Source organism: Carcharodon carcharias, chromosome 11 (assembly GCF_017639515.1).
Source record: "Carcharodon carcharias isolate sCarCar2 chromosome 11, sCarCar2.pri, whole genome shotgun sequence".
Taxonomy (NCBI): Eukaryota; Metazoa; Chordata; class Chondrichthyes; order Lamniformes; family Lamnidae; genus Carcharodon; species Carcharodon carcharias.
In genome coordinates, this window is record NC_054477.1 from 89,833,972 (window position 1) to 89,861,703 (window position 27,732).

General features: G+C 39.4%; 1 protein-coding gene across 1 annotated transcript in view; it reads right to left on the minus strand.

Moving 5' to 3' along the window:
* Nucleotides 1–4,132: 4,132 nt before the first annotated feature.
* Nucleotides 4,133–27,732, minus strand: part of LOC121284385 (cysteine and histidine-rich domain-containing protein 1-like) — a 41,845-nt gene continuing 18,245 nt past the window's right edge. The window contains exons 4-11 of the mRNA XM_041199815.1: nucleotides 24,914–25,062; nucleotides 23,476–23,579; nucleotides 23,038–23,096; nucleotides 19,914–19,984; nucleotides 18,962–19,067; nucleotides 11,109–11,228; nucleotides 8,716–8,778; nucleotides 4,133–4,696 (exon numbers count right to left, since the gene is read on the minus strand). Of these exons, the coding sequence (XP_041055749.1) occupies nucleotides 4,538–4,696; nucleotides 8,716–8,778; nucleotides 11,109–11,228; nucleotides 18,962–19,067; nucleotides 19,914–19,984; nucleotides 23,038–23,096; nucleotides 23,476–23,579; nucleotides 24,914–25,062 (831 nt within the window). The 3' untranslated portion in view covers nucleotides 4,133–4,537. The remainder of the gene's footprint in view (nucleotides 4,697–8,715; nucleotides 8,779–11,108; nucleotides 11,229–18,961; nucleotides 19,068–19,913; nucleotides 19,985–23,037; nucleotides 23,097–23,475; nucleotides 23,580–24,913; nucleotides 25,063–27,732) is intronic.

Consider the following 27,732-nt stretch of genomic DNA (forward strand, 5'->3'; position numbering starts at 1 on the left):
TTAAGCCTCATCCCACCCGTGGATGAAGTTCCATGAAAAAATGCAATGGCCACATGGACTCTTCGCCTGCCCGCCAACCTTAAGCTTGGATTGGATGGGGAGTTCTCAATAGTGTTAATTAGTTAATTAATGGCCTTAACAGGCTTTTGACAGTTCCACTGAACTGAAAATCTAAATGACGGTCGGTGACCTTGGGACGCTTGCCTGACATCACCCCGCGGCAATTTATGCCTCGGTGAGCAGGTCCTGCCCCCGCTCGCCGAGCCGAAAGTTCTCCTGCATGTAAAAACCAGGGTAAGTATAGGGTTACAACCCAAGTGTCCTTCCCAACCAATCTTGCAATTTCTAATCTACCCTTGGCCATGCCACTAGCAATCTCGCATGTTTTGGGATGCATTTTTAAAGTCTGTGGTTTGCATGACATCTAAAATGATTCAAACTCTATGGCAATACACCATTGTTCATATCGTTCAGTGCAAAATAGTGAGAAAAGCTGTCAATAGCGCCATCAGCTGTTCTGTTTTTGATGTCTAATATCGGTTGATGTTAGACCAATTATTACAATTATGTGCAATCCTCTTCAAATTTGTTTGCAAACAAAATGGGACTTACTTTTCTTTTAACCTTTTTGGCATTTGGGAATTTTTTTTTTATAAAAAGGTTATCTTAATAAACAAAAACAAAAATAGCTGGAAAAACTCAGCAGGTCTTACAGCATCTGTGGAGAGGAAGACAGTCAACGTTTCGAGTCTGTATGACTTCAGTTCTGAAGAAGTCATACAGATTTGAAAAGTTAACTCTGTCTTCCTCTCCGCAGATGCTGTCAGACCTGCTGAGTTTTTCCAGGTATTTTGGTTTTTGTTTCAGATTTCCAGCATCCGCAGTATTTTGCTTTTATGTTCTATTAATAAATCTGTTCATATATTAGGTGTGAGATCTTGAAGCATAATGTCACAGATACACTGATGACACCATTCTTATTGCTGACACTGAAGGGAATCTGCAAAAAATTTTGGATAGAGCAGTGAGGGAAAGTGAAAGGAAAGGGCTGAGCATAAATTGTGAAAAAACAAAATGTCAGTAGTGTCCAAAAAGAAAATCATACCAGAGTGTAAGAACGCAGCGAAGAATTAAAAAACCAAACAGACAAATTTTGTTACCTAGGAAGTATGCTAACATCGGACGGAAAGTGCGACCAAGAAATAAGATTAAGGATTGGAATGACCAAAGATGCATTCCAAAAAGTCAAAAAGATTATGATCAACTCAACATTAACCATGAAAATACAGCTGAGAATCCTGGAATGCTACATCACACCAATTTTGGCATACGGAAGCGTGTTGGATGATCGATTTAGCTATTACAATTTAGCTTACCCGTCCACCAACTCAAACTGCCTCCTGCTCCAAGGTGCCATGGTTGGCAATAAAAACAAACAAAATGCTGGAAACATTCAGGTCAGGCAGCATTTGTTGGAAGAGAATTAACATTTCAAGTTAAAGACCTTCCAGAGTTCTCATGACAGGTCCTTGACCTGAAACTTGTTTCCAGCATGTTTTCATTTCAGATATCCAGCATTTTCAGTATCTTTTTCTAATAGTGCCACAGTTCACATTCTAGTTGTCCTTCCAACAGCCTTTACCCTTAGCCTCACAGGTAGCAAGTGCTTTGTACTCCTTGGATAGGATGTTTCTGCACATCTAGGTTCCCTATCTTATTCAGTTTCCCCTTTGCACACTAAGTCACACCAACCTAGTTCTGAACTTGCACCTCTCAAAAAGAGACACCGAAGTCTGGACCAGTTGCTCCTCCTCCTCCCTAAGGGTCAAGACTGAGCTAGAGATTCAAGATAGATACATACAGTATACTACAAATATGTTGACTCTTGGTAGTCTTGCTGTTCACAAATTCCCGCTCACTACACTCCAGACATACAACCTGCTCTGCCATATCTTGGTCTACATTATCTAACTACTTCTAGTTTTCCTTTCCTACACACTAATTTGCACTACGCACTAAAACACGACAAAATTTTAAAATACTGTCAGGAATACCTAGTTTTCAATTTATATGTTTTAGAATATAACTATTAGTTTTAGGAATTAAAGTTTAAACTGTAGGGGGTGGGGGGAAACTTAGTTTAAAACTGGTAAACATTTGATGTAAATGTGATTCAAAGGCTGTGCCATGTTGACTTAAAAAGGTTGGGTAGAAGGGTAGGATCATAAAACAGCAGGTGGAGAAACTTAAATAATGGATGACCTATCTTTGGGCCTTTTGGTGGAAACACGACATCTGCAATCATTTCAGTGAGGGCAGACCAAAGAGTTTTTACTTTGGGATTTGAGAGTTAAATTAGTTTAAAAACATTTAGTAAACCCTGAAGGGTTGCAAAGTCCATTTATTTCTCCAAAGAATGTTATTGTAGATGGCTGGAGCTTAGGGAGGTTCTCTGGTTTCAATTTATTTACGATTTGTTGAGTGTTTTAGTTGCAACCTGGATTTTTTTTGTGGTGCAGCTCAGAGGATAGCCAAAGCAAATGTCAGTTAGTTAGACCTGCAGTTTAAGCAGAGAATATCCTAAATTCATAATACAGGTGAGGCTTAATCTCCATTTAGATTAAGTAAAAGAACTGAAGCGGGAAAATTGTCTAGTTTGAAACTAAAGGAGAAATATACAGGGTCCTCATTCTTGCGGGGAAAGAAAACAACAAGCAGATTAGATTGGAAGTATTAAGGAGGCAACCAGAATAAGGGATTCAGGCATCCACAGACCAGAGGTGGCAAAGGGGAGGCAATAGTGCAGTGGATTTGTCACTGTTCTAGTAATTCAGAGACCCAGGGTGCTGCTCTGGGGACCCAGGCTCAAATCTTGCCATGGCAGATGGTGGAATTTTGAATTCAATAAAATCTGGAATTAAAAGTCTAATGATGACCGTGAAACCATTGTCGATTAATGGTTCACTAATGCTCTTTAGGGAAGGAAATCTGCCGTCCTTAGCTGGTCAGGCCTACATGTGACTCCAGACCCACAGCAATGTGGTTGATTTTTAAATGCCCTCTCAACAAGGGCAATAGGGATGGGTACATCCAATGAATTAATGAAAAAGTCTTACCTCAGAACAGATAGGACTGTGGTAATCAGAAGTAAATAACCTTAAGATTGAAACTTCTGAAGATGGGTCATATACACTCAACCGTTTCTCTCCACAGATGCTGCTAGACTTGCTGAGTTTATCCAGCATTTTCTATTTTTGTTTCAGATTTCCAGCACCCACAGTATTTTGCTTTAACCTCAAGACTGATGTATCTTAGAATGAAAAGACTGGGGGAAAGGAGTAATACTGAGTGCATATTATACAATTAGTGTTAAGACTGCTTGTTTTGTTTAAATTTCTTTCATGTACAGTAAAGTTTGAGTGCCATAGTTCTGTTGATTAATTAATGGGTGCTCAGATTTCTTTAAATGTTAATGCTAATTGGATCCTAACAATGCCATCTCAAGCTTTCATGAACCACAAGTCTGGAAGACAAAAAGCAACACCTCCATCCCCCTCTGCACCAAATTTCCAATTTTTGCACTGTTTATGATGCACTCTGTCGGGTACTACTAAATATCTGGAATGGAAATTCCAGAATAGACAAATTTCCAAGATCTTAAGTCCCATTATTTACTGAATTACCATTTAAAAATAAATCCTTTAAGCTTCTCCCCTCAGGTGCTGACAAGTCTAGCTGACAATAAGCTGTTCAGCTGCAGCCTGCAGGCTTGCTCATGTTTTGGATTACTGAGTGCCAAATTGATTTGATTTCAATCTTTCATTGTCAGGTGTCATGTTGGAGACAAGCTGACTTCAAGATGTAACACTATCCCTTCCACAGATGATTTATTAGTTGATTCCTAGACAAGTTACAAGCAAGTGATTGAATCCTGGCTAAAAGAAACATGCAGTAGGAAATCCTCCTGCACAGCTTGGAGGGAATACCATACCTCCAAGAGAAATACATGCAACTAAAATTGTGGGTTTTATTTCAAATATACCAACATCTTCCCTTAGCTGTTCAATGAAAAACAAATTAGGAACTTCATACATGAGATAGTTCAAATATTAAAATATACAGGCAGTTTCAATGCATTACTTAACCACTTTTATTTTCAAAATAGGAATAAAATGTGATTTTATCAAGGTCATGTAAATAGAATTCTAATAGGTAAGTGTTCCAGACACTGGAAAAAGTGGACTTTATTCAATTTCAATGAAACAGTGAGGATGCTGCAATGCTTTTGGGCATGTTATCAATGTTCTGGATAATACAGTTCATTTGTTACACAAATAAATCTATGCAAGATGTAGTACAGCTTGTTCATAAATATCTTAAAGCTGTGCATCAAAATACAGTAAGCAGTCATTTTATGAAAATTGTAAAACAAGGATACAGAATGTAGACGCATTACACGATTGATTAATTTGAACAGTAAACGGTATTTACTCCCTCCCATCACCCACTTCACATTCTTAAATTGGTCCAGTTTCTTTTAATCGTCTTCATCATTTGAATCTGGAGCTTGATCTTTTTTCTCAGGCTGCGGTGGAGGTAGTTCAAGCCGAGCCCATAATATTGGTTCAGCTTTCTTCATAGTAATCTCAATCTTAGCGGGTGTCATACTCATTTGGCTTTTACTAACATCAATGACCTTCAGGGAGGAGAGAGAAAAAAATTATTTCATTGCTTTTATCTAATTAAAAAATAAAAAATAGTTTCTAAACAAGCACAACATACAGAACACCAAGTTTTTTAAATTCAATCTTGGGATGTGGGTATCACAGGCTAGGCCAGCATTTACTGCACATCCCTAATTGCCCTTAAGGTGATGGTGAGCTGCCTTCTTGAACCGCTGCAGTCCAAGTGGTGTAGGTACATCCACAGTGCTGTTAGGGAGTTCCAGGGTTTTCACTCAGCGACAGTGATGTACCCAACAAAACATGCAAACTATAAATGTTAGTACTAACTAGCATTAATCAAACCAAGATCAGGCTTTCATTAGAAAGGACTTCTTACCCATGGAGTTGATGTAGAAATTATTTTTTTGTTAAAGTGAGAAACAACTTACATTTAATGCTTCTAATGTAGGATATCTCAAGGCTTTTCACAGAAGAGTGGGCAGTCTAATATTTTCACTGAACTAATACAAGATATTAGGAAAGGTTACTAAAAGCATGGTCAGAGGTAGGTTTTAAGAAGGGGTTTAAAGGAGGAGAGTGTGGTAGTGAGGCAGAGGAGTTTTTGGCAGATATTCCAGATCTTAGATCTAACCGCATCTTTTAAGGCATGGCCAACAATGGTCAGGCAAAGGGTGTGAGGGGTATGTAGAAGGCGTAAGTTGAAAGAACGCAAAAGTCTTGGAGCACTAGAAGAGGCTGGAACGGAGGTGTAGTCATGAAGTAACTTGAACGTGATAATGATCATTTTACATTAGAGGCACTGAGTGATATGAGAGCAGGATTTGGTATGGGTTAGGATATGCACAGCTCGTATGAGCTTAGGTGGAAGATAGAAAGCCAGCTAGGAGAACATTAGAATGACCAAACCTGGAAGCGATAAAGAAATGCAGGATGGTTTCAGAAGGGGTCAAAATGGTTTTTGAGAGAGTCTATGGGGTTGGTAGCTCAGCTTGGGGTCAATTAGAATGTTGAGGCTGTTAAGAATCAGTTTCCTCCCAGGACAGTGGTTGGGTAGGGGAAAGAGATTTGAAGGTGACCAATTTGTGGTTTGGGCCAAAGATGATACTAATGTCCCCATTGTTTACTGGAGGATACTGTGGCTCATTCAGAATTCAATTCTGGATAAGTAGTCTGACACTACATGTAGTGGAATGGGTCAAGATAGGTCGTGGACAGTGAGAACTGTCAACATACATGTGAAACTTGGTGCATGGCTTTGGATGACATCAACAAGAGTAGCATGCATACGAGGAAGAGGAGGGGGCTAAGTCTGGATTCATGGAACACTTGAGAACAGTAGGAAGGGAAGACATGGCAGAAGATTCTCTGAACATGATTGGATAGGTGAGAATGGAACTAAGTGCAGTCAGTCCCTCTCAACTGGCCAAAGGTGGAGAGCATTAGAAAAAATGGTAGCCAGTTCAAAGACTGTATAGAGGTGAAGGGAGACAGTGATGGGGAGGGATAGTGCATGTCTGACCTTGATTAGGATTGTCTCAGTGCTGTGGCAAGGGTAAAAACCTGATTGGAGAGATGAAAGCATCGAGTTCCAAGAAAGATGGGAAGAGATTTGAGAGGCAATGTGATCAATGACTGAAAAAGGGAGGTTGGAAATTGCCATCAGGGACTTCTCTTAAAGGGACAGAGGTTGTGGAAGGGTAGTTGGGTGTAGTAAGTGGATTATGAAAATGGGAGCAGGCAGTACTAGAGCACAGGAAACCATATGCACCAGTTATAAATATAGCATGGGGACCAGGAAAGGAATTCAGCATCAGCAGTTTGACAGGAATGGACTCGAGAGAGATGAGTCTGATATCCAAGATCAGCTTGAAGGCAACATGAATGAAGACAGGAGAGAAGGTAGAGAAAGACGCAGCTTAAGGGCTTGGTGGGAATGGGGAAGTAGAACGCAGCAGAAGCAGATAACCAGCTGGTCTCAATCTCAGTGACAAAGTTCATGAGCACCTTGCACTTACTCTGGCTAAAGGAGAAGGGGCAAAGAAAAGGAGTTTAAGGAAACAGTGGAAAAAAATGCTTGAGGTTACATTCTATTCCAAAATGATTGTGGAGTGGCAAGTAACTTTGGCGGAGAACAGTATGGTCTGACAGTACTTACAGTGGTCCAGCTAGGCCTAGCGATGAAGTAGTTCTGATCCAGATTCATTCAAGTCTGCATCCCTGGATCTGCAGAGCAAAGATGGGGGCTAAACGGGGTCCACTGACCAGGGTGGGAGTGAGTGAAGTTCATAAGGTGGTGGAAAGTATAGCCAGGTAAGGAGGCTTCAGTAAAGGGAAGGTGTCACTACCCTCAAGCCAAAGTTCCATGATGTCAATGTAATCAACCACAATGAAGTCATAGGCTTCTTTGCATGGACATTTTGGAAAGAAACAGGAAAAAGGTGGTTACTGGCCTGCTTACAAAATCCAAGAGGCAGTGCTGGGTGATAAATGGGATGGGCAGAAGGTTGACGAAACTGGCCTCCAACAAGTACATCGGACTGGAAGGTCAGTCAGAGAGGACAGGGTAGGGTAGTGAGGATTGCTGCTTTTAAGGAGACAGCAAAAAATGCCTTGATAAGCCCTTCAGAGAATGCCAAGAGACACAAGGGTAACTATGGGCTTAGTCCGAAGGGCACTGCACTAACTCACCAAAGCACCTTCCAAACCCACGACCTCTCCCACCTAGAAGGACTAGGGCAGCAGATGCATGGGAACACCAACACATACAAGCTCCACTCCAAGGCACACACCATCCTGACCTGGAACTATAGCATCGTTCTTTCACTGTCACTGGGTCAAAATCCTGGAACTCTCTTCCCAACAGCATTGTGGGGTGTACCTACACCGCATGGTCTACAGTAGTTCAAGAAGGCAGCTCACCATCACCTTCTCAAGGGCAGTTAGGGATGGGCAATAAATGCTGGCCTAGCCAGCAACACCCATATCCCATGAATGAATAAAAAAACGTCAAGGAAAATTAAAGATTAGGACGACGGCAAGAGCAAGAAAGTGAAGGAATAGTGATGGGTTGAGGTGGGGACTAATGCAAACATACTGAGGAAAGAAATGAATGGTAAAATGATTGGGTGACAGGAAGGGCAGAGATGGGACATACTGTTCAAAACGGTCTCAGAGCAAAATAGAGAGAAAGAAGTATCAGGGTTACTCAGATTACTGCAGGCAAAGCAAGTATTAGGATAGCATCATCCCAGAACACAATTTTGAAGGCAAAAGCTTCAGTGGATTTAATTAAAACATACGATCACCAACCTCTTGTCTGAACCCAATTTACTGCAAATTTAGCTCAAGCTCCTTACAACTCGCTTGCAGAATAAAACCACTTCCCCAAAACATCGTGGTCTAGGTTTTCTGCCACCAATTTTTTGGTGGTTCTGGGACAAAGGCAGAAAACAACTCATTACAGTTTCACCTTACCACAATATCCTGGGAGAATAGACCTGTTAGAGAAAACTACAAACTGTAAACCTCCCCACTCTCTGAACACTGGACACAAGGGCTGCTTCTTAGCCCCTTCATTCAATGTTCAGATTTTTGGTGGAACAGATGCCGTTGATGCAAAAACAAATGCCTATCGCTAAACAACCAATACTTCCTGGAGCCCAGCTCCTGCATGTAAATGGCCCCACGATTAGATATCTAGCTAGAATCCAGAGCTTCAGAACAGGTGGAAATACCACCCCAGTATCCAATTGCTTAAATTAAGCAACTGTAATGAACAGCATGAAAGGTATTAACTCAAATCAAGCAGACTGCATAGATTTTCAGTAATTATTACATGAAACAGGTTCTAGTGTTGCAGCCAAGTTTGAAAAATTCAATCAATAACGAGCAGAGAACCACAACTGAATTAACCTCAGTCCTAATTTTAAGGAAACAACCTTACACAAAGGAAGTTATGATAGTGGCATTTCTTAATCAAAGTTAGTGCACCAATCACTCATGAAAAACTTATAATAGGATCTATACTTACACCCCACAAGTTCACTTTGTGTTCAAATTCTTTTTCCCTTTCAAATAAAATGTGGATATTCAGCTGCAACATTTAAAAGATAATATTGATTTGTAGTATTAGAACACATTGGAATGTACACACAAAAAGAAATTATTTTTCAAAAGGTCATTGAAAGTGCAGTCATACTTCTGCTTCACAGTGTTGCAACTGTGACAGTGCAACTCTGTAGTGATAGTCAATATAAACAAAGTGCTGCATCGTCAAGTAAAGCACATTTGTTAGCAACACACAAGACTTGTCAAAATGTTCTTAGGTGAACAATTATATTTAATAAAATCCAATTTAAGTGTGCTGAATTTAGGTATTGAGAATGCCAAAGAACTATGCTTAGCAAAGAACAGGCTCTGCAATTATCGGCTGATAACAGGCAAAAAAGAAACTAGCATCAATGCAGGAAGCACTGAAATAGAAATTTGATTCCAAATCAGAGTGCCATATCTCAGCTGTGCTTAAAGAGCTATTGGATCAGGCACTTCTACCTCATGGTGTCCTTAGAGAAACATTTGCATGGGCCTGCAAAACAGGCAACTAGTTGCACCTATGCACAGATAAATTAAAATTGGTTGCAGATGATTAAAAATATTATTTGTTACTGTATTTTCAGATTCATTTTGTTTAAAAGGTATAACCTAACAGATGGAAAAATAAATTACTTCAAGCAAAGATGCCTCACTTGTACAAATAGAAAATCTGAATCTGCTAGATAATTTTAATTATTATGACTTCTATTTATTAAATTTATTGCCATATTGGTATAGCCATTTATACATTAAATTGAGAATCAATTTATTGAAAAATGTATTTTTTAAGGTTTAAATTTCAATAAAGTTTATCAAAAAACTCATTTCAACTCAATTCCAGATCAGACAATCAAAGTTAAATTTTCTTTCCCTACTTAAAACCTCATGTCAGAAACATATGCCTGCTGCCTACCTTACATCATTAGGAGAAAGTGTTTCCACTGACAAAACAAGTCAGAAACTACAGGAAACAAATTTAAGATAATTGGCCAAAGGAACCAGAGGCAACATTAGGAAAACATTTTACTCAGCAAGTTATGATAATCAAGAATGAAAGAGTGGTGGAAGCAGATTCAATAACAACTTTCAAAAGAGAACTGGATAAATATTTTAAGGGTGAAAATTTGCAAGGCTACACAGAAACAGCAGGGGGGGGTGAGACTAACTGAACAGCTCACAGACACAATAAGCTGAATGGCCTCCTCTGTTACATCATTCTATGATCTTATTATCATAAATTAAGTTGGTTCAATATTTACTGGCAGTTTTTCTATCTAATGGAATATAGTTAGCTCAGCTAAAAAGTATTAATCCGGACACAGTCCAATTACTGCACAAAACAGTTTCCGTGTACATTGAAAAAAAAACCTTGCTAGGCATTTTATATTCTGCCAATACAGTTCAATACCTACCTGTGTTGTTAACTTTAGGAAAGTCGCCGGAAAGACAGCTGCATAGCTCAAGCACTTATATTGTTTAGATCTGCAAACCAATGCCACTCAACTCCAGTTTGCCATTATCATTATGGAAGCAGCTTTTCCGCACCCCACCCCCACAGAATGCTGCTTTGATTTCTCCACTTTCTACAATTCTGTCTTCAGCCATGCTGCTGCACAGAAACAAAACTGACTTCACACCCAGAATGGGTAGGGATAGGAGAAACTGATGGGCATTATCCTTTAGGGCTCTCTTGCAATGCATCAGGGGTAGCCAATAATCTTCAAGAAGGCTATTCACTTCATGCTTTAATTGCAAGAGGTCACAGCATGCATCAAAGATAATGCAAGTGGTCCACGACGAGATGCATACCTTTTAAAAAGACTTACACTCTGATAATTACTATAGTGAAAAGCTGAGGTGCTAAATGACCCTAAATAGTGAAGCAACTTTTATTTAATATAAGCATACTACATGTACAGGATATTCACTAAGATCTTCACGTAACTCATGTTAAGCTATGCATTTAAGAGCCTGCAATAAGGAAATTTGAATGTTCCTTATTAATTCTAGCTCAACTTGCAAAAGAGCTATTATTACTCTTGCAATAAAATAGCTATTCTTAAGAGGTAAATCGCCTTATGCATTGGCTCCTTATACAGGTCTGGTATCTAACATGCCAGTCCTAAAGTTGATTGTATAAACACTTGAATTTGCTGTAATTAAAAATTGAGTACACTGACACGGATCAACATTGCAGAATATTTAAGAACATTTTTCATGAAACACAACAATGTAGAAAATAAAATAGCTTAAATTATGTAGACAAACTATTTTCAATTTTTTTTTACTTAAATCATTTCATTGTAAAAGCTAAAGCAGAGTTACACATACCACTGTGCTGTTAGCTTCAACATAACTCAGCTCTGGGATCGAGTTTTTGGCATAAATAGTAATTATGACTTGTCCTCCAGTTTGATGCCAATCATGCCGGCATGGTACAACTTTATTGACCTGTTAAAATAAAAATCATATAATGAATCTACTAACTGCATATAAAAGTCCAACAAATATGCAGCTTAAAGATCAAAGAACTCCCCCATTTTATAGTGAGAATAGACCTACTTACAAGAACTGGTTTTATTTTATTAAAAATCACAAACTTAGTAGGCTTGGGACCTACTAGTCAGGCTCCCGCTAGTCAGCTGTGAGATAATGCCAACAGTAGGGAATCACTACATGCACCTTGGAACAATTCTACTAAAAATAGCGAACATGACATGACAGCAGTCGTGGAGAGTCAGCTCAATGGCATCCGAACTTGGGAAACCATGTTATTGGCTGGCAATCCAGTGTCCCTAGTTGGAAGGCTGGTTTGTCAGAGCTGGGTGCCTCTGCATCTGTACTCAAATCGGTTAGAGGATACAGCCCGCTCCCCACTTTTTGCACTCATGTGGGGAGGGGGTATTTCTTGATGTTCCATTTCATGCCATCAGTGACTTAGCGTGGACGCACCGTAAGGAGGCTTTAGTAGCTCAAAAATCAGATGCCTATATGTCTCATTAATTTTATATTCAGAAAAGGAGCACCCTGTTGTGAAAATGTCTAACTTCATGAATACTATGTTTTTGGACTTATTTTTAAATTTGTTCATGGGATAGGGGCATCGCTGGCTGGGCCAGCATTTGTTGCCCATCCCTAGTTGCCCTTGAGAAGGTGGTGGTGAGCTGCCTTCTCGAACCGCTGCAGTCCATGTGGTGTAGGTACACCCACAGTACTACTGCTGAGTTTGTTCCAGGATTTTGACTCAGCGACAGTGAAGGAACGGTGATATATTTCCAAGTCAGGATGGTGAGTGGCTTGGAGGGGAACTTCCAGGTAGTAGTTTTGCCATCTGTCTGCTGCCCTTCTCCTTCTACATGGGAGAGGTCGTGGGTTTGGAAGGTGCTGTCGAAGGAGCCTTGGTGAGTTCCTACAGTGCACCTTGTAGATGGTATACACTGCTGCTACTGTGCATTGGTGGTGAAGGTAATGATTATTCGTGCATGAGGTGCCAATCAAGCGGGCTGCTTTGTCCTGGATGGTATCAAGCTTCTTGAATGTTGTTGGAGCTGCACTCATCCAGGCAAGTGGACAGTGTTCCATCACGCTCCTGACTTATCCCTTTAGATGGTGGATAGGCTTCGGGGAGTCAAGAGGTGAGTTACTCACCACAGCACTCCTAGCCTCTGACCTGCTCTTGTAGCCACAGTATTTATCTGGCAAGTCCAGTTCAGTTTCTGGTCAATGGTAACCCCCAGAATGCTGATAGTGGGGGGTTCAGCAATGGTAATGCCACTGAACATCAAGGGGCAATGGTTAGATTCTCTTTTGCTGGAGATGGTCAATGCCTGGCACTTGTGCGGTGCAAATGTTACTTACCATTTGTCAGCCCAAGCCTGGATATTGTCCAGGTCCTGCTGCATTTGGACATGGACTGCTTCAGTATGTGAGGAATTGCGAACAAGTGTAGAACATTGTGCAAACATCCCCACATCTGACCTTATGATTGAAGGAAGGATGGATGAAGCACCTGATGATTGGGCCTAGGACACTATCCTGAGAAACTCCTGCAGTGATGTCCTGGAACGGAGATGTTTGACCTCCAACAACCACACCCATCTCCCTTTGTGCAAGTATGACTCCCAACTAGCGGAGCGTTTTCCCCTGATTCCCATTGACCCCAGTTTTGCTAGGGCTCCTTGATGCTACACTTGATCAAATGCTGCCTTGATATCAAGGGCAGTCACTCTCACTTCACCTCTGGAGTTCAGCTCTTTTGTCCATGTCTGAATCAAGGCTGTAATGAGGTCAGGAACTGAACGGATTTGGCAGAACTCAAACTGAGTGTTAGTGAGCACATTATTGCTGAGTAAGTGCCACTTGATAGCACTTTGATGATCGATTCCATCCTTTTACTGGTGGATAGTAAACTTATGGGGTGGTAATTGGCTGGGTTGGAATGTGCAATATCCAGTGCCTTCAACCATTTGTCAATATCATGAGGAGTGAATCGAATTGGCTGAAGACTGGCATCAGTGATGCTGGGGACCTCTGGAGGAGGTGAGGTTGGATCATCCACTCAGCACTTCTGGCTGAATATTGTAGCAAATGCTTCAGCCTTATCTTTTGCACGGATGTGCTGGGCTCCCCCATGATTGAGAATAGGGATATTTGTAGAGCCTCCTTCTCCAGTGAGTTGTTGAATTATCCACCACCATTCACAACTGGATGTGGCAGGATTGCAGAGCTTAGATTTGATCTGTTGGTTGTGGAATTGCTTAGCTCTGTCTATTGCTTGCTGCATATATGCTGTTTGGTACGCAAGTAGTCCTGTGTTGTAGCATCACCAGGTTAGGACTTCATTTTTAGGTATGCTCGTGTTGGTCCTGGCATGCCCTCTTGCATTCTCATTGAACCAGGGCTGATCCCTTGGCTTGGTGGCAATGGTAGAATAGGGATATGCTGGGCCATGAGGTTGTAGATTGTAGTTGAGTACAATTCTTTCTGTTGCTGATGGCCCACAGTTCCTTATAGATGCCCAGTCTTGAGTTGCCAGATCTATTCAAAATCTATCACGTTTAGCAAGGCGGCAGTGCCACGTAACACTATGGAGAGTATCCTTAATTTGGAGATGGGATTTCGTCTCCACAAGCACTGTGCAGTGGTCACTGCTACTGATACTATCACGGACAGGTAGATTGGTGAGGACGAGGTCAAGTATGTTTCTCCCTCACTGCCTGCCGCAGGCTCAGTCTAGCAGCCATGCCCTTTAGGACTCGGCCAGTTTAGTCTGTACTAGTGCTACCGAGCCACACTTGGTGATGGACATTGAAGTAGCCCACTCAGTAGTACATTCTGTGTCCTTGCCACCCTCAGTGCTTCCTCCAAGTGGTGTTAAACATGGAGGAGTACTGATTCATCAGCTGAGGGGGGTATGGTACGTGGTAATCAACAGGAGGTTCCTTGCCCATGTTTGATCTGATGCCATGAGACTTGATGTGATCCGGAGACGATGTTGAGGGCTCCCAGGGCAACTCCTTTCCGACTGTACACCACTGTGCTGCCACCTCTGTTGGATCTGTTCTGCCGGTGGAACAGGACATTCCCAGGGATGGTGATATTGGTGTCTGGGGCATTATCTGTAAGGTATTATCCCCTGAGTATGACTATGGCAGGCTGTTGCTTGACTAGACTGAGGCACAGCTCTCCCAGTTTGGGACTAGCCCCCAGATATTAGTAAGGAGGATTCTGCAGAATTGACAGGGCTGACTTTGCTGCTGTCATTTCCGGTGCTTTGGTTGATGCCAGGTGGTCCGTCCAGTTTCAATCCTTATGTACCCTTTAGCGGTTTGATACAACTGAGTAGGGTATTAAGAGTCAACCATATTGCTGTGCGTCTGGCCAGACCAGGTAAAGATGACAGATTTCTTTCCCTAAAGGACATCAGTGAACCAGGTGAGTTTTTAATTCCAGATTTTTATTGAGTTCAAATTCCACCACCTGCCATGGTGGGATTTGATCCCGGGTCCCCTAGAGCATTACCCTGGGAGGGTCTGGATTACCAGTCCAGTGACAATATCATTACACCACCACCTCCCCTTCACGATATAACTTTTAGTTTGGGGTTGAAGTTTTAAAGGTAAGCTAACTGAAGCAGCTGATTTGGGAGACTGGGATAATTACAGTTCCAAATTCAGTCCCAAGGGGTTAGGGGTTAGAGATATGAAAACAATAAACAATAGCTGATCCTCTCTTAGCTTTGTAGTGGAGCCTATAGGGATTGCAGCTGTTCCTATTAGAGATACAAATTATTCATCTAATTTCCAAGATCAAAATAAGGCTGGAAAGCAACTGATGAAAAACAGTAATTCTTGAAGTACCCATATATTTTTCAGATCAAAGGACAGGTTTGGGAATTAAAGTTCATTAGTTGAAATCTCTATCTTGCACATCCCAAGTGTGCCATGTTGCCATAGAGATAGGTTGCAGGGAGGTCCCCTTTTGATTTGGGTTTATCTGATAGATTTTTCATTGAAAACAGGCAGTTATATCTAGAACTGGAATAGCTTGGAAACAGGCAAAGAAAGAGAAAGTTGCCAACAGTTGCAGTTGGAGCCTGACAGTAACTTTGAGAAGCAGAAAGAATTTGCCAAAAGCTGTAAAGAGAAGCAGAGGGCTATCAGAAACAAGGAGGATTTTCTGATTTTGGAGTCACTGAGTAAGAAAGCAGCAAGGCCCATACTTGAGCTTGAGTGTCCATAACCAGGAGGTGCTTAAGCAGTGTTGCCTAGCCAGATACTAGTGGAAGGACTGCAAGAAATCTTATCCCTCAGAGGAGAATCAAAGTGAATTTCTGAGAGCTGCATGTGGCACACCTTGGTTTGGCCCCACGAGATGCAAAGGCACCCACAAGGTCCTATAAAGTATAGGGCACCTCTTGGGTGGAAATAAAAGTAGAATGGCTAGTGGTCTGTTGAGATTTTCCAGTTTAAAATACAATTGTATTAGTACTTCCTTTGTTTAACTATTGTAAAGAATTTTGTTAAAACATGAACCTTTGTAACATAGTTCTTTTAGTAAACAACTGAGTTTGAGTTTTTTTTAAAGTTACTGGTCTCCCTCAGGATTTTAAGTACCAATCCAGACTTCTCCTTTAATTAGATAATTGAAAAATTAATTGAACTACTAACACTTAAAAATTGCATGCAGTGGTGCCATCAGTAGTTCTGTGAAAGAAGCTTCTCTTTTTTTAAACCCCTGAAAAAAAACTTTATTTATTGTAATGGAAATTTTCAATCCCAATTTTACAAATCATGTTTAGTTATACTATTTAGCATAACGTTACTTTTAAGTAATATTAATAGCACAAGCTTTTACAGGCAACATTATCTAGTTCCACATGTTCATACAAAACTAATGTTAAATCATCAGATCCATACATCTTACTCAGTATTATACAATAGAAATTGGTTTGGATTATTCAGTCTCTTGAACCTGTTATTTCACTATTTTATTAGATCATGGCTGATCTGTACTTTTAACTCCATTTACCTGCTTTCATTTGTATCCCTTACATAATAAATCTACCAATCTGTCTTGATAGTTAGCATCAACATAGTTTCTAAACAAGGATGCTGACAACCTCCAAATTCAATACTCACTATTACAAAAATTAAAGCAATCATCATGCGTGGTTTTGCTTTGTTAAAAGGTAGATTTGATCATTCCCTTTAGTTCCCTGTCACACAACTGCATTAGGTCAGAGTATGAAAAACATTCTCCTAAACCTCTGCCAATGTTGCCTTGAGAATTGTGCAACAGCAAACCAAGGTAATTCTCCCTTGAGGAACACTTCACAGAATAGTTACAGCACAGAGGCCATTTAGTCCATCATGTGTGTACTGGCTCTCCGAAAGAGCAGTTTACCTTGTGTCACTCCACAGCCTTCTCCCTGCAGCCCTGCACATTCTTTTATCAGATAAAAATCCAATTCCTCCTCAAATATCTCGATTGGATCTGCCTCCACTGCATTCTCAGGCAGCGCATTCCAGATCCCAACCACTTGCTGCAGGTTTTTCCTCATGCCTCCATTGTTTTCTTTGCAAATTTCCTTAAATAGTTGCCCTCTTGTTCTCAATCCTTCTACCAATGGGAACAGTTTTCCTCATCTACTCTGTCCAGACCCCTCATGACTTTAAATCCTCTATCAAATCTCCTCCCAACCTCTTTAATCTATCTAGGGAAGTGAAGTTCTTCATTCCCGGAACCATTTGCGTGAATCTTTTCTGCACTCTAATACCTTCATATCTTTCTTAAAAGCATGGTACCCCAAACTGGGCACAATACTCCAGTCGAGGCCAAACCAGTGTCCTATATGAGTTTAACATCACCTCCTTGCTTTTGCACTTTATGTCCCTATTAATAAAGCTTAGGAGGCTGTATGTTTTATTAATCACTCACTCAACTTGTCCTGCCAACTTTAATGACTTATGCACATGTACACCCAGGTGTCTATGTTCTTATACCGCTTTAGAATTGTACCCTTTGTTTTATATCTTTTCTCCGCATTCTTTCTACCAATTCATTTAACACTGAGCATTAAATTTCCCCCACCACTTGCCAGCCCATTCCACCAACCTATTTATGTCCTTTGGAAGTTCTATACTATTCTCCTCAGTTCACGACGCTTTGAGTTTTATGTCATCTGCAAATTTTGAAATTGTGCCTGATGCACCAAAGTCTATGTTTAACACCTGTGTCAGGACCCTTGGTCTTCCTGATATAAACCCCTAGGGAACTCCACTATAAACCTTCCTCCAGTCTGAAAACAATCCATTAGCCACTACTGTTTTCTGTCACTCAACCAATTTCATATTCATGTTGCTACAATCCTTTTTATTCCATGAACTCTTTTTCGCTTTGCCCACAAATCTGTTGTGTGGCACTGTATCAAATACCTTTTAAAAGTCCATGTACACCCACATCAACAGCATTATGCTCATCAATCCTCTCGTTACCTCAAAAAACTCCAGCAAGTTAGTTAAACACAACTTGCCCTTAATAAATCCACGCTGGTTTTCCTTAATTAACCAACATTTAGCCATGTGACTATTAATTTTGTCCTGAGCTATCATTTCTAGAAGCTTCCCCACCACTGAGTACTTATCAACACTCTTGAGGTAGAAAATCAGAGTCTCAATATCTGTGGCACAGCATACTAGAGTCTCAATATGCAGTATTAAGAGTACTACTTAAACATGAGATCCCAAATTTACACACTAGTTATTCTGTTTTATTCAATTGATTACCAGAATGAAAACAAACTCATTACTTTTGGTCTCTGGTACACACTTTGCACCTTCCCTTATCACTAACTCCATCCCTTACTCTGACCATTTGCTCAGACTGAATAAGACCATGCAAAATATTGGTGCCCTGTTCGACTTCGAGATAAGCTTTAAATCATACATCCTGCTTACTTCCACCTCAGTCCAACTGCTACTGATAACCTTACCCATACCTGTATCACCTTTAGGCTCAATTTCTCTAATGTTCTCTATTATGGCTTCCATCATCATTGAACTTCAATTCATCCAAAATACAGCCACCTGCATCGATCAGGCATTAAAGTGCTGACCCATCACCTCCATCTTTGTTAATCTACATTGGCTGGCTGACTCCCAGTGCATTCAATTTAAAGTACTCCAATCCCTCCATGACCTCGCCCCATCGAACCTCAGCAATTTCCTCCAGAATTGTATTTAACTCCTGCACCGTACCATCCTCCAACTCTGGAACCCCTCCTTTTAATTCATCATGTTAATAGCAGAATCTTGAATTCCATCCCTAGAGCCATGTCACATCTTCTCGGTCCACCTTCAAAGGCCTTCTTAAAACAAATCTTTTCAAAAAACTGTCATTCACTAATTTCTTGATGTATGCACCCTTGTTTAATTCTAGTTAGTTTTTCTACTCCCCTTTAGATGCTTGAAGATGCTATACAAATGAGTTGATCAAAAGTATTTTGTTCACCTTTGTATCATATGGCAAAGAAAGTAACTAGATACTGTAATAGTTTGAAGATCTTTATATATTCTGATTTTATACTTATTGTGAATAATCACATTGGAGAATGAAGCACTTTTCCCTTTATAAGGAAGTGCTTCTAAATAGTCCGTCAAAGTAAAAAACTGAACCAAACTTACTGCAGTTGCTTTGGTCCACATATGCTTGCTCTGTGTACAGCCCCCTTGGGCTATGAAAGAATTGAAATCGGAAGTTTTTCTCTTACAACAGCTCCAATATTTCATTCTGGGAGAAAATGGTTAGTGGTAGATATTTAAAGAATGAATTGAAAAATTGAGACTAAAAACTTCATCAGTCAAGAAAGAATATTAAATTTGAATGCAATTACATGTTTTTTTCTACCGAATTGGCACAAGATACTTGATATTTGATAGCTGTACAGTTATCAGCAGCTTTCACATTTAAACTCTGAAACCACTTGCTGGAGACAGTCTGACAGCAGACAATTAATACACAAGTTCCCTAAAACATTTGTATCACTTGAGTGCAATTATCTATTCCCTTATCTGTTTATTTTAGTGTGAATTATTTAAGTATTTACTCAAAATGTATTCGAATGGAAGGCAGGCATTGCTGGTAAGGGCTGGCCAACATTGCCCAAAGAATGCCAAACCTACAAGTAGGAGGTTCTGTGCATTGCAGTGATAAACAAAAATGACTGACTCTGGAACAGAATTTTAAAAAGTGAACAAAAATAAATCTAACAAAAGAAAATGAAAAAATAAAATACTAACACTAATATTTACCTGGCTGAGAGAGATCTGGCTTTAATTGGTACAAGAAAGCATTTCTGGAGACACTGTACCTATTGAGTGCTGTGCTCCAGGCTGTACAAGCATCCAACAATGATCTTGCAAATCAGAAGTTTCACAGCATGTTGAAACCACCTCACCATGTCCCCAAATGCTTAAAATCCCAGCTTCTAATCAGGTTTCTTTCATGGAACAGTATAAGCCTCATTCTCACCCAGAAAATCACGTACAATGCTTCTATTGATGATTTTCTGCTCCCATAATCATAGCCCCTACTGTATTATTGATGTGGAACACAGCAAAGAGAAACCATACATACCCTTCGTGGAAAATGGGCACTCCAGAGTGATAAACACATACCTCTTCATTGCTGCCTGCATCTAGAAAAGTCTTCAGAGGGTAAATGAGGGCAAAATTTAAAGAAGAAGATAAACCAGAAAAAACCTCAGACTGAGCTAGTAAAAAACATATTTGAAAATTTATTCCTCCAAACTGGTTCTCGCTTTGACTATTAGAAATTTAAGTTCGCCATTACATTGGCTAAACAGCAAATTAACAGAATATACTACATCAAATTACATTTGAATGTGGCAATTTCACTATTCTCGAATCACCCATTAAAAACTATGCAGTGAATAAACACATTTGAATTCATTTTTAAATTATAGTAATTCTGATTGCTTTTAATTTATATTGGCATCTAAAGAGAAATCAAGGCCACAATTATTTCATACTACCAGGATTCTAGAGAAAATACTACTAGATTCAAACAGAGGTAGAAGTGCATAAACATCAGAGGTTCAACTGGAATCAGTGCTCAGTATGCAAAACAATAAAAATCACACCACTTTCTAAGTGAAGATTCCCCATTTCTTACATTAAAGAATCCTCCATAACCCAGAAAGAGTAAACCCCTTTACAAGTTTGATAGCAGAGAGAGTGACAATGGACAAATCACACTGGTGTCAATATGTGCCAAAATACTGTAAGTAAAATATCTAACAGCAAAATGTCAACCGAACCCCCATTAGGCTGGTACAATGGTATTGTTAATTCATCTATTCCTTCTTAATAACAACCACAATAAAAGCTTTTTAAAATAAAAATATTTTGATAATTTCCGAAAAGTGATAGCTCACAAGTTAAAATATTCTCACTACAAGACTGGGGAAGAATGTAGAAGGTAAGTGAAAGTAAATTACTGAAGATCTTTTTTCCCTTCATCAACAAGGGTAAAGAAGAACTTTTTTCACTATAGCCATATATGAAATACACTTTCCTCTGGTTCAACTACAAAATCCTAGGCACTGGAGCATCATGCCTTCAAACGGCCTTCTTTCAATCTTCAAAAGTGGTAGAGCAGGCTTTGCTTAAAGTATGAACCAGATGTATTAAATATAGAAGTGAATAATGTAAGTGATACACAAGTTAATTTACAGTGGGCTGTCTTGCCTCACTCAAGTAAACAGAATAAAGAAAGGTATGCTGCTCTAATAAATAATCTTCTACATATGGCTTTCAAACATTTTGTTGTGGTCCTGGACCAGTCCCCCAAGTTCTGGTATGATCTGGTTAGGGACCAGTAATTTTCTGTTCAAAGTAGACAAAGATTGAGATTTTAGACACTTGCTAAGAAAATAAAGCCACAAGATTCCATGGGTTTTTGAACAAACAAAAACAAACTTCACTATACAAGGTCAGAAAGATAAAACAATTTACAATATCTCTTGTACTCTATCATTCAGGGTTAATATGAGGTGCATGTGAATTAACAGGCAAACTGTGGTCGAATACACAACACTGCACAATAAATAGCAAACGCAACCAAGACATTTTCTCAGCAACCTACCCGGATGTCAATAAACACGGAGTCAACCAATCTCGGTGAAACTCTGTAGCCCTCACAAAGGACTCCAAATGTTTCAGTTTCGAAGATCAAGCCTCTGAATCCCCTCACAGCCACTCCAACTCAGAATGCCTCAACAATTGCATGCCTCCCAGGGCTTCAATCTCATCTCCCAAGACTCCGTTCCCCTGGACGTCTGCACTTCAGCCTCTTACTTACTGGTGCAATTTCAACTCTTGACTAGCTGGCTAGCTTCAGTAGGCTGGCACTATCCCTGGATTTCACCAAGCTCCAATCTGCCCAGTTACACAAAGTTATGAATAGTTCCCAGGGCATCTTCTGAGCCCTAATCCTTTCCAGCACAGAGCCGGTGACGTTCTGCCACCTTCTCCACTTCCCAGGACTTTTCGTCAGTCCGAACTGCACAGAGCTATCAGCTGGCTCCTGGGATTCCTCCTGAGCCCCAACTACACAGAGATAGCTAACAGCAACACTTTTCCTGTCTCCAATTCTCCAGCTAAGTAAGCCCACCTGCTCTTTTATGATCTTACCTTTCTAGCTGTTAACCCCTGAAGCCAACATAGCCCCAATCTTTTAAGTATAAAAGATAGTCTTCAAGTTGCTTTAGTTGCATTTATTTCATGTTCTACAGTTAAACTAGAATCTCCCCAGAACTAAAATTTACATCTAAAATCTTACTATGAACCACAAACTAGGTATTTACAACTATATACAACATTTCCCTTAGTGTCAAGCACTTTTAAGCTGCCCACATTTCTAATACAAGACTTGAATATTGCTATCATGCAGTCAAACGGCCAACTATTTTCTTTCAGAAAACACAGAACGTCAAGAATCAAAACAGGCTCTTTTAAACCACAGAAAATTATAGGACATCCTTTATTTTAGATAGCTGATCTCTCAGATTCAAAAACTAACTGTCAGTCAGAACTGAAATATTCCTTAAGTCCGTATTAATATAATGAAAGCTTATATCTGTGCACATTTTCTATCAGGTTTTATAAATTTCTAGGTTTTCAGTTATGACACCACACCAATTCATCATCCCTCCAAAACTGACACTGTAGCAAGTCAGTTTCGTATCTCTCAGCTCCTCAGTCTTTACTTCAGAAGGTTCTTTTTCACCAATTCCATTTCTCTGCTTTTCAAGTTGTTGCTTCTTAGCAAAATTATATTTAAAATGACTGATTATATGACTTTAAAGACTGAATTATATCTGTGCACCATATTCAATTATTTTCTTCCCTCTATGTCATCCATTTCCTGATTTGTGTGCAATATCACAACGCTAACCAACTAATATTAACTCATATCAGCTGTAGTTATGATCTGCATTTATTAAAAAATTAGCAATCTTAATTCAGTAAAGGAATTTAACATAATTCACAGAGAACAGGATCACCTCGAGAACTATTCAAGAAATTCAGACTGCTACACTGCCATTTTGATAGTGACCTGGTTTCAAATTATTTCTTTCACTCATTCTTTACTGTACCCTTTAAATCAGAAAAGGTAGCATATACCAAAAAAGCAATACATTTGACAGCAGGGTTTAGTTTCCCTTGAATTTGCTTACCTTGTTACAACCTGCATTTTTACATGTGGTCCCAACCTTCACTTCATTACTATCCTCTTCTATAAAAGAGAATTTTTATTTTAGTATACAACTATTCGATATTGAGGGAATGGGTAGCAAGGAAAATTACATTTTTGTAATTCATTATGGGCATTTCAATATTGTAATTTTCATTATGCTGCTACTCCTGCCTTTCATGTCAACAGCAAACACTGAATTCTAAACAAATAATAAAAACTTGATTTTATATCAATTGTTGCCACCATGACATTTTATGTGACAGCCAATAAAAATAGGATTAATTTTTCTTTTTCAAAAGAAACCACATCAGTGACAATCGTGATTAAACATTTCTACCAACCCATAATACAAGTTAAAAGGTGCAAGGAACAACTTTAAAACTTTGTACTGCAGCTTGCAATCTCCAAAATGTTTCACCTTTATTTGTGGGTCCATTGTCAGCAGTTAACTTGAGTTTTTCTAGCGCTTGCTTCAATGAAGAAGAAACCTTTTGTTCCAGTCTTACCAAAGGGGCATCTGGGCTATTCGGAACAAAAAAAGAATTTTTTTTTTTGGTTGTTACTTGAGTACATTCAGTTTTTTAAAAATGCAAACTGAATCCATTTCACCTGCCCGCCGCACCCCCCCCCCCACCCCCCCCCCCCCCCCCCCCCCCCCCATCACCACCACCCCTGTGTTCCTTTCTCAGTAAAAACCTGTGGCAAGCTTTCCCAAGTATAATTGCACCACCAAGGGCATTGGCATAATAAACCCTCAAGCAGCAACAGGCTCATCTTAAAAGGTTCAAGAGCCAGTCAAAAGTGATCATACTTTTTAATCCTCCTGGTTTACAGCCAGAGGCCAATTTGGAACATGGCACTCACATTCAAAATAGACAGCCAACACAAGAGGAAACAAGGAAAATATATAGTATTCTTTTTTGTTTTAAAGTGAGCATATTTTATTCCGAATACAGATTAAAACAATACAAAAAAGTGAGCAAATGTATTATCTATTCCTGTCTTAGATTTTCCTGCTCTTGTCCTGAGGCAAAAGGATTGTTCCATCAGATAGAAAATCTGCTACTCTTCAGCTTAGAGCTGTTTGCAGAATATCAGAGGATGTTGCAGAAAAGGTCTATTCTGTCCTATTCAACCTCCATGTACAGCCTACCAGCAATGCCAACAGGCAGAAACAGGAAATTTGACTAACTTTTCCTGCCCCTATCCCAACACAAGAAAAATACAACTAATATTACAGTGAACAAAATTCCTGATTAATATTATGTTAATAAAGCTACTAAAAAAGAGTTGCTTCGGTGTCACAACACTGCAGCTGCAGATTTTAGTAGGTAAGTCTAAATATAGTTGGAGAAGAAAAAAGTGACTGCAAAAATAAAAATAAAAAAAGTTAGAAGGCCTTCAGAAAACCTGGTTAAGTAAAAATAAGGCCACTTCACGGTGTATGAAGTCAGTAATCAAATTAGTTCAGTTGTTGTTTATGAATTTTATAAAGTTTCTTTTGATTTGGAGAGATCAGGAGTATAAGCTGGTATTTCATACCATTTCTAATGCATATTCCAATAGTAGAAGAATTTATTGTTCACCCTACGGCTCACTATACAAGAAATTTGGTACAAGTTTCAGTTCATTGGAAGCACAAACTGGCCTATGGAGGTGGTATTTGTACAGAGCATGACTGAAGAATTTTGGGAAGGAGCATAAACTTAACTGTATAAATACAATAAAACTCAATTACAGATTTCAATTGCTCACACTGATTTGATTCAATTATAATTTTGGTTAAAAGGATATCGTTCCCAAACTAACAGAGTAGGATTGTATTTATTTTTTTCTATTTTAGGTAAAAGGTTTACCTTGGCCTTATAACTGCTTCAACTGGTTTTCGGCTCTGCATAACATATTCATTACTATTAGATTTTAGTTGTGGTTCTGATGAGGTCTTCACTTCAGGTTTGACAGGCTCAGGAGGCTTTTCATCGCAGTGCTTTCCTTTTGTACAACCCTAAAAAAGTAACAAATACTGGCTTTCAAGCATAAAAGTTATTTGGTTTTCCTCAAAACACTGGCTCAGATGTTGCAGTCAGTAACAAAAGGGATGGTGCTGACCTCAAAGAGAACTGGCCACAAAGAATTAGCTCATTTTATGGACTTCCCATATGTTGATGTTAATTTCAACCTGGCTCCAGCTACAGGGGATCTCTGGTATCTACGGCAGGGAAGTCAAGCAGGCTGAGCAGCTAATTGACATGAATTCTCAGAGCTTTCAAACCAGGAAGTAAAAAGCACTGATTACCATTCACTTTTTAATCATTTACAGAGGGCAAAATAAAGATCAGGACATACACATGGAATTAAAGTAGAAACTGAAATATCAAACTAGAAAAAATAAATATCTTTAAAAATCTATGGAAGCTATTATAGAACGAAGAGAATGACAGTCCAGACTTCTAACATTAGTTTTCCAGGACCAGAGTGGTTGTTCATCAGTAATTTTGACTTAGTACACTCTTAAAAATTCAATCATACATCATTCAATAGTGAAAATAGTGCACAAGAAGTTGACGTTCATGACAAGTCACTGATTCTGTGCTGATGGTAGCTGAGATAACCAGGGTGTACCCTGTGAAGGAGCAGGATATCACTAACAACAATTTACACATTCCCATGTCTAACCTTGTATTTGCAGATGTCTGAAGCTGCTGACAGTCTTACACAGTAATGAGCGTGAGACATGGGAGAGAAGTGTTAATGTCACTGGACTAATAATCCAGAGAGCCAGGCAAATTCCATGGATATGCAAGTTCAGATCACACCATGTGGCAGTTGGTGGAATTTAAGTTCAGCTAATTAATAAAAATAAATCTGGAATTGAAAGCTAGTCTCAGTGGTGGTGACAATGAAACTATCACCGATTGTCCTAAAAACCCATCTGGTTCACTAATTTCCTTTAGGAAAGGAAATCTGTAATCCTTACTCTGTCTGGCCTACATGCGACTCCAGACTCTCAGCAATGCGGTTGACTGCTCTCTGAAATGACCTGGCAAGCCACTCAGTTCCAGGGCATTCAGAGATGGACAAGAATACTGGCCTTGCCAATGATGCCCACATCCCATGAAAGAACCAAAAAAAAGGGAACTGCCAATGTTTGCTGTTGTTGCAACCCTAAATTCCAGGCTATAGTCTAAGTGGCAAACCGTTCCGGTAAAACGTAATGGCAATATTACTAATTCAGGCCTTATCCTGGATAGCTTCTTCATATAGCGGTGCTGATCACTTCTGTAAGCAGTCTGAGCAGCTTATATTTAAAGCTGTGCTTAATACTACCTAATATCTAACTATACAATTTGATAACTCAAAAGGTTTTTATTCTTGCAATTCTGAGATCTGAATTGGATACTTAAGTCTTTTACACTTTTGCATCTCCAATATATTTAAAAATAAATCAAGAAAACACTTAGTAAGACAATTCCAGATACAAATCACAAAGTTGGTTAATTTCTCAGTACAGATGAGAAATACCGTGATAGTTCCGACTGGACTCTTAGTTAATCAGTACAGATTCTTGGTAATAATAAAACAAATGAACATCCCACATTCTCCCACATCAGTGCCTTGCTTGATTTGAACAATATAACTTTGAACGGTCCTCCTACAATCTACAACCTTCTGGGAAAACCTGCCCTAGTAGCTGTCCTTTTAAATAAAACTGATAATACATGTAAGTCCTTACCTTACCTCTGAGTTCACAAACAAAAGGCAAGGTGTATACCAGAAAATCCCCTGCCAAGCACCTAGTGGCAGCGACATCCCAACAGGAGGTATGAAGTGTAAATCAATTATGGAGATAGGATAATAAAAAGTGTTTTTCATATTTGGGAAAACAACTTCAATACCTAGCTCAATACTATCTTAACTACCTTTCATCTCTGATGCATTAAAAACTTGCGAACAATCTTTTATGTAAAAATCCAACATTGAAATGTCATTCTATTCCAAAATCTTTCTATGGAAAAATAGTCTAAAATCCCCCAAAAGTATAGCCACTCACACACATAATTATTGTTTTGCTTGCACTACAGCTGTTCAAGCTTTAAAAGAACTACATTCTAAGTTGTCCATAATTGTTTTAAGATTATTTAGCATCTGGCCTGAAAGCTTTCCCCTCTACAGGCAGACAATATGTCTGAATGTTGTGCCTTCATACTCCCATAATGCAATACTAATATTAGTAAACACTAGCAGCTCAGTGTTGAAATTTCAAATCTCCAAAACACAACAAATGCCCCCTTTAGTGCGTCAATGGGACATAGTTCCTTGATGTAATGCAATCCCAGGTGGTGACAATTCAAACTAAGTCAGAGTTGACTCACTGTTATAATGTCACAGATGGAGGAAAAGAATGCAATCTTCTCTTCAGATCAACTACCTCTCATATTACTAGAATAATTGATCCTGCCTCTGATTTCCCCTTTTATTCTGTCACCCTCACTATTTCAGATCCATATATCATCACTCCACCTTTCTGCATCCAGTCAATGTCACTATTAATCACCACCTTTTCAAAGCAATTAGGGATGGGCAATTAATTGCCATCAATACCCACATCCTGTGAATTCATATAGGTTCATGTGGTTAACAGTGAGGTTGAATGTCTTGGGCTACAGGAAGATAT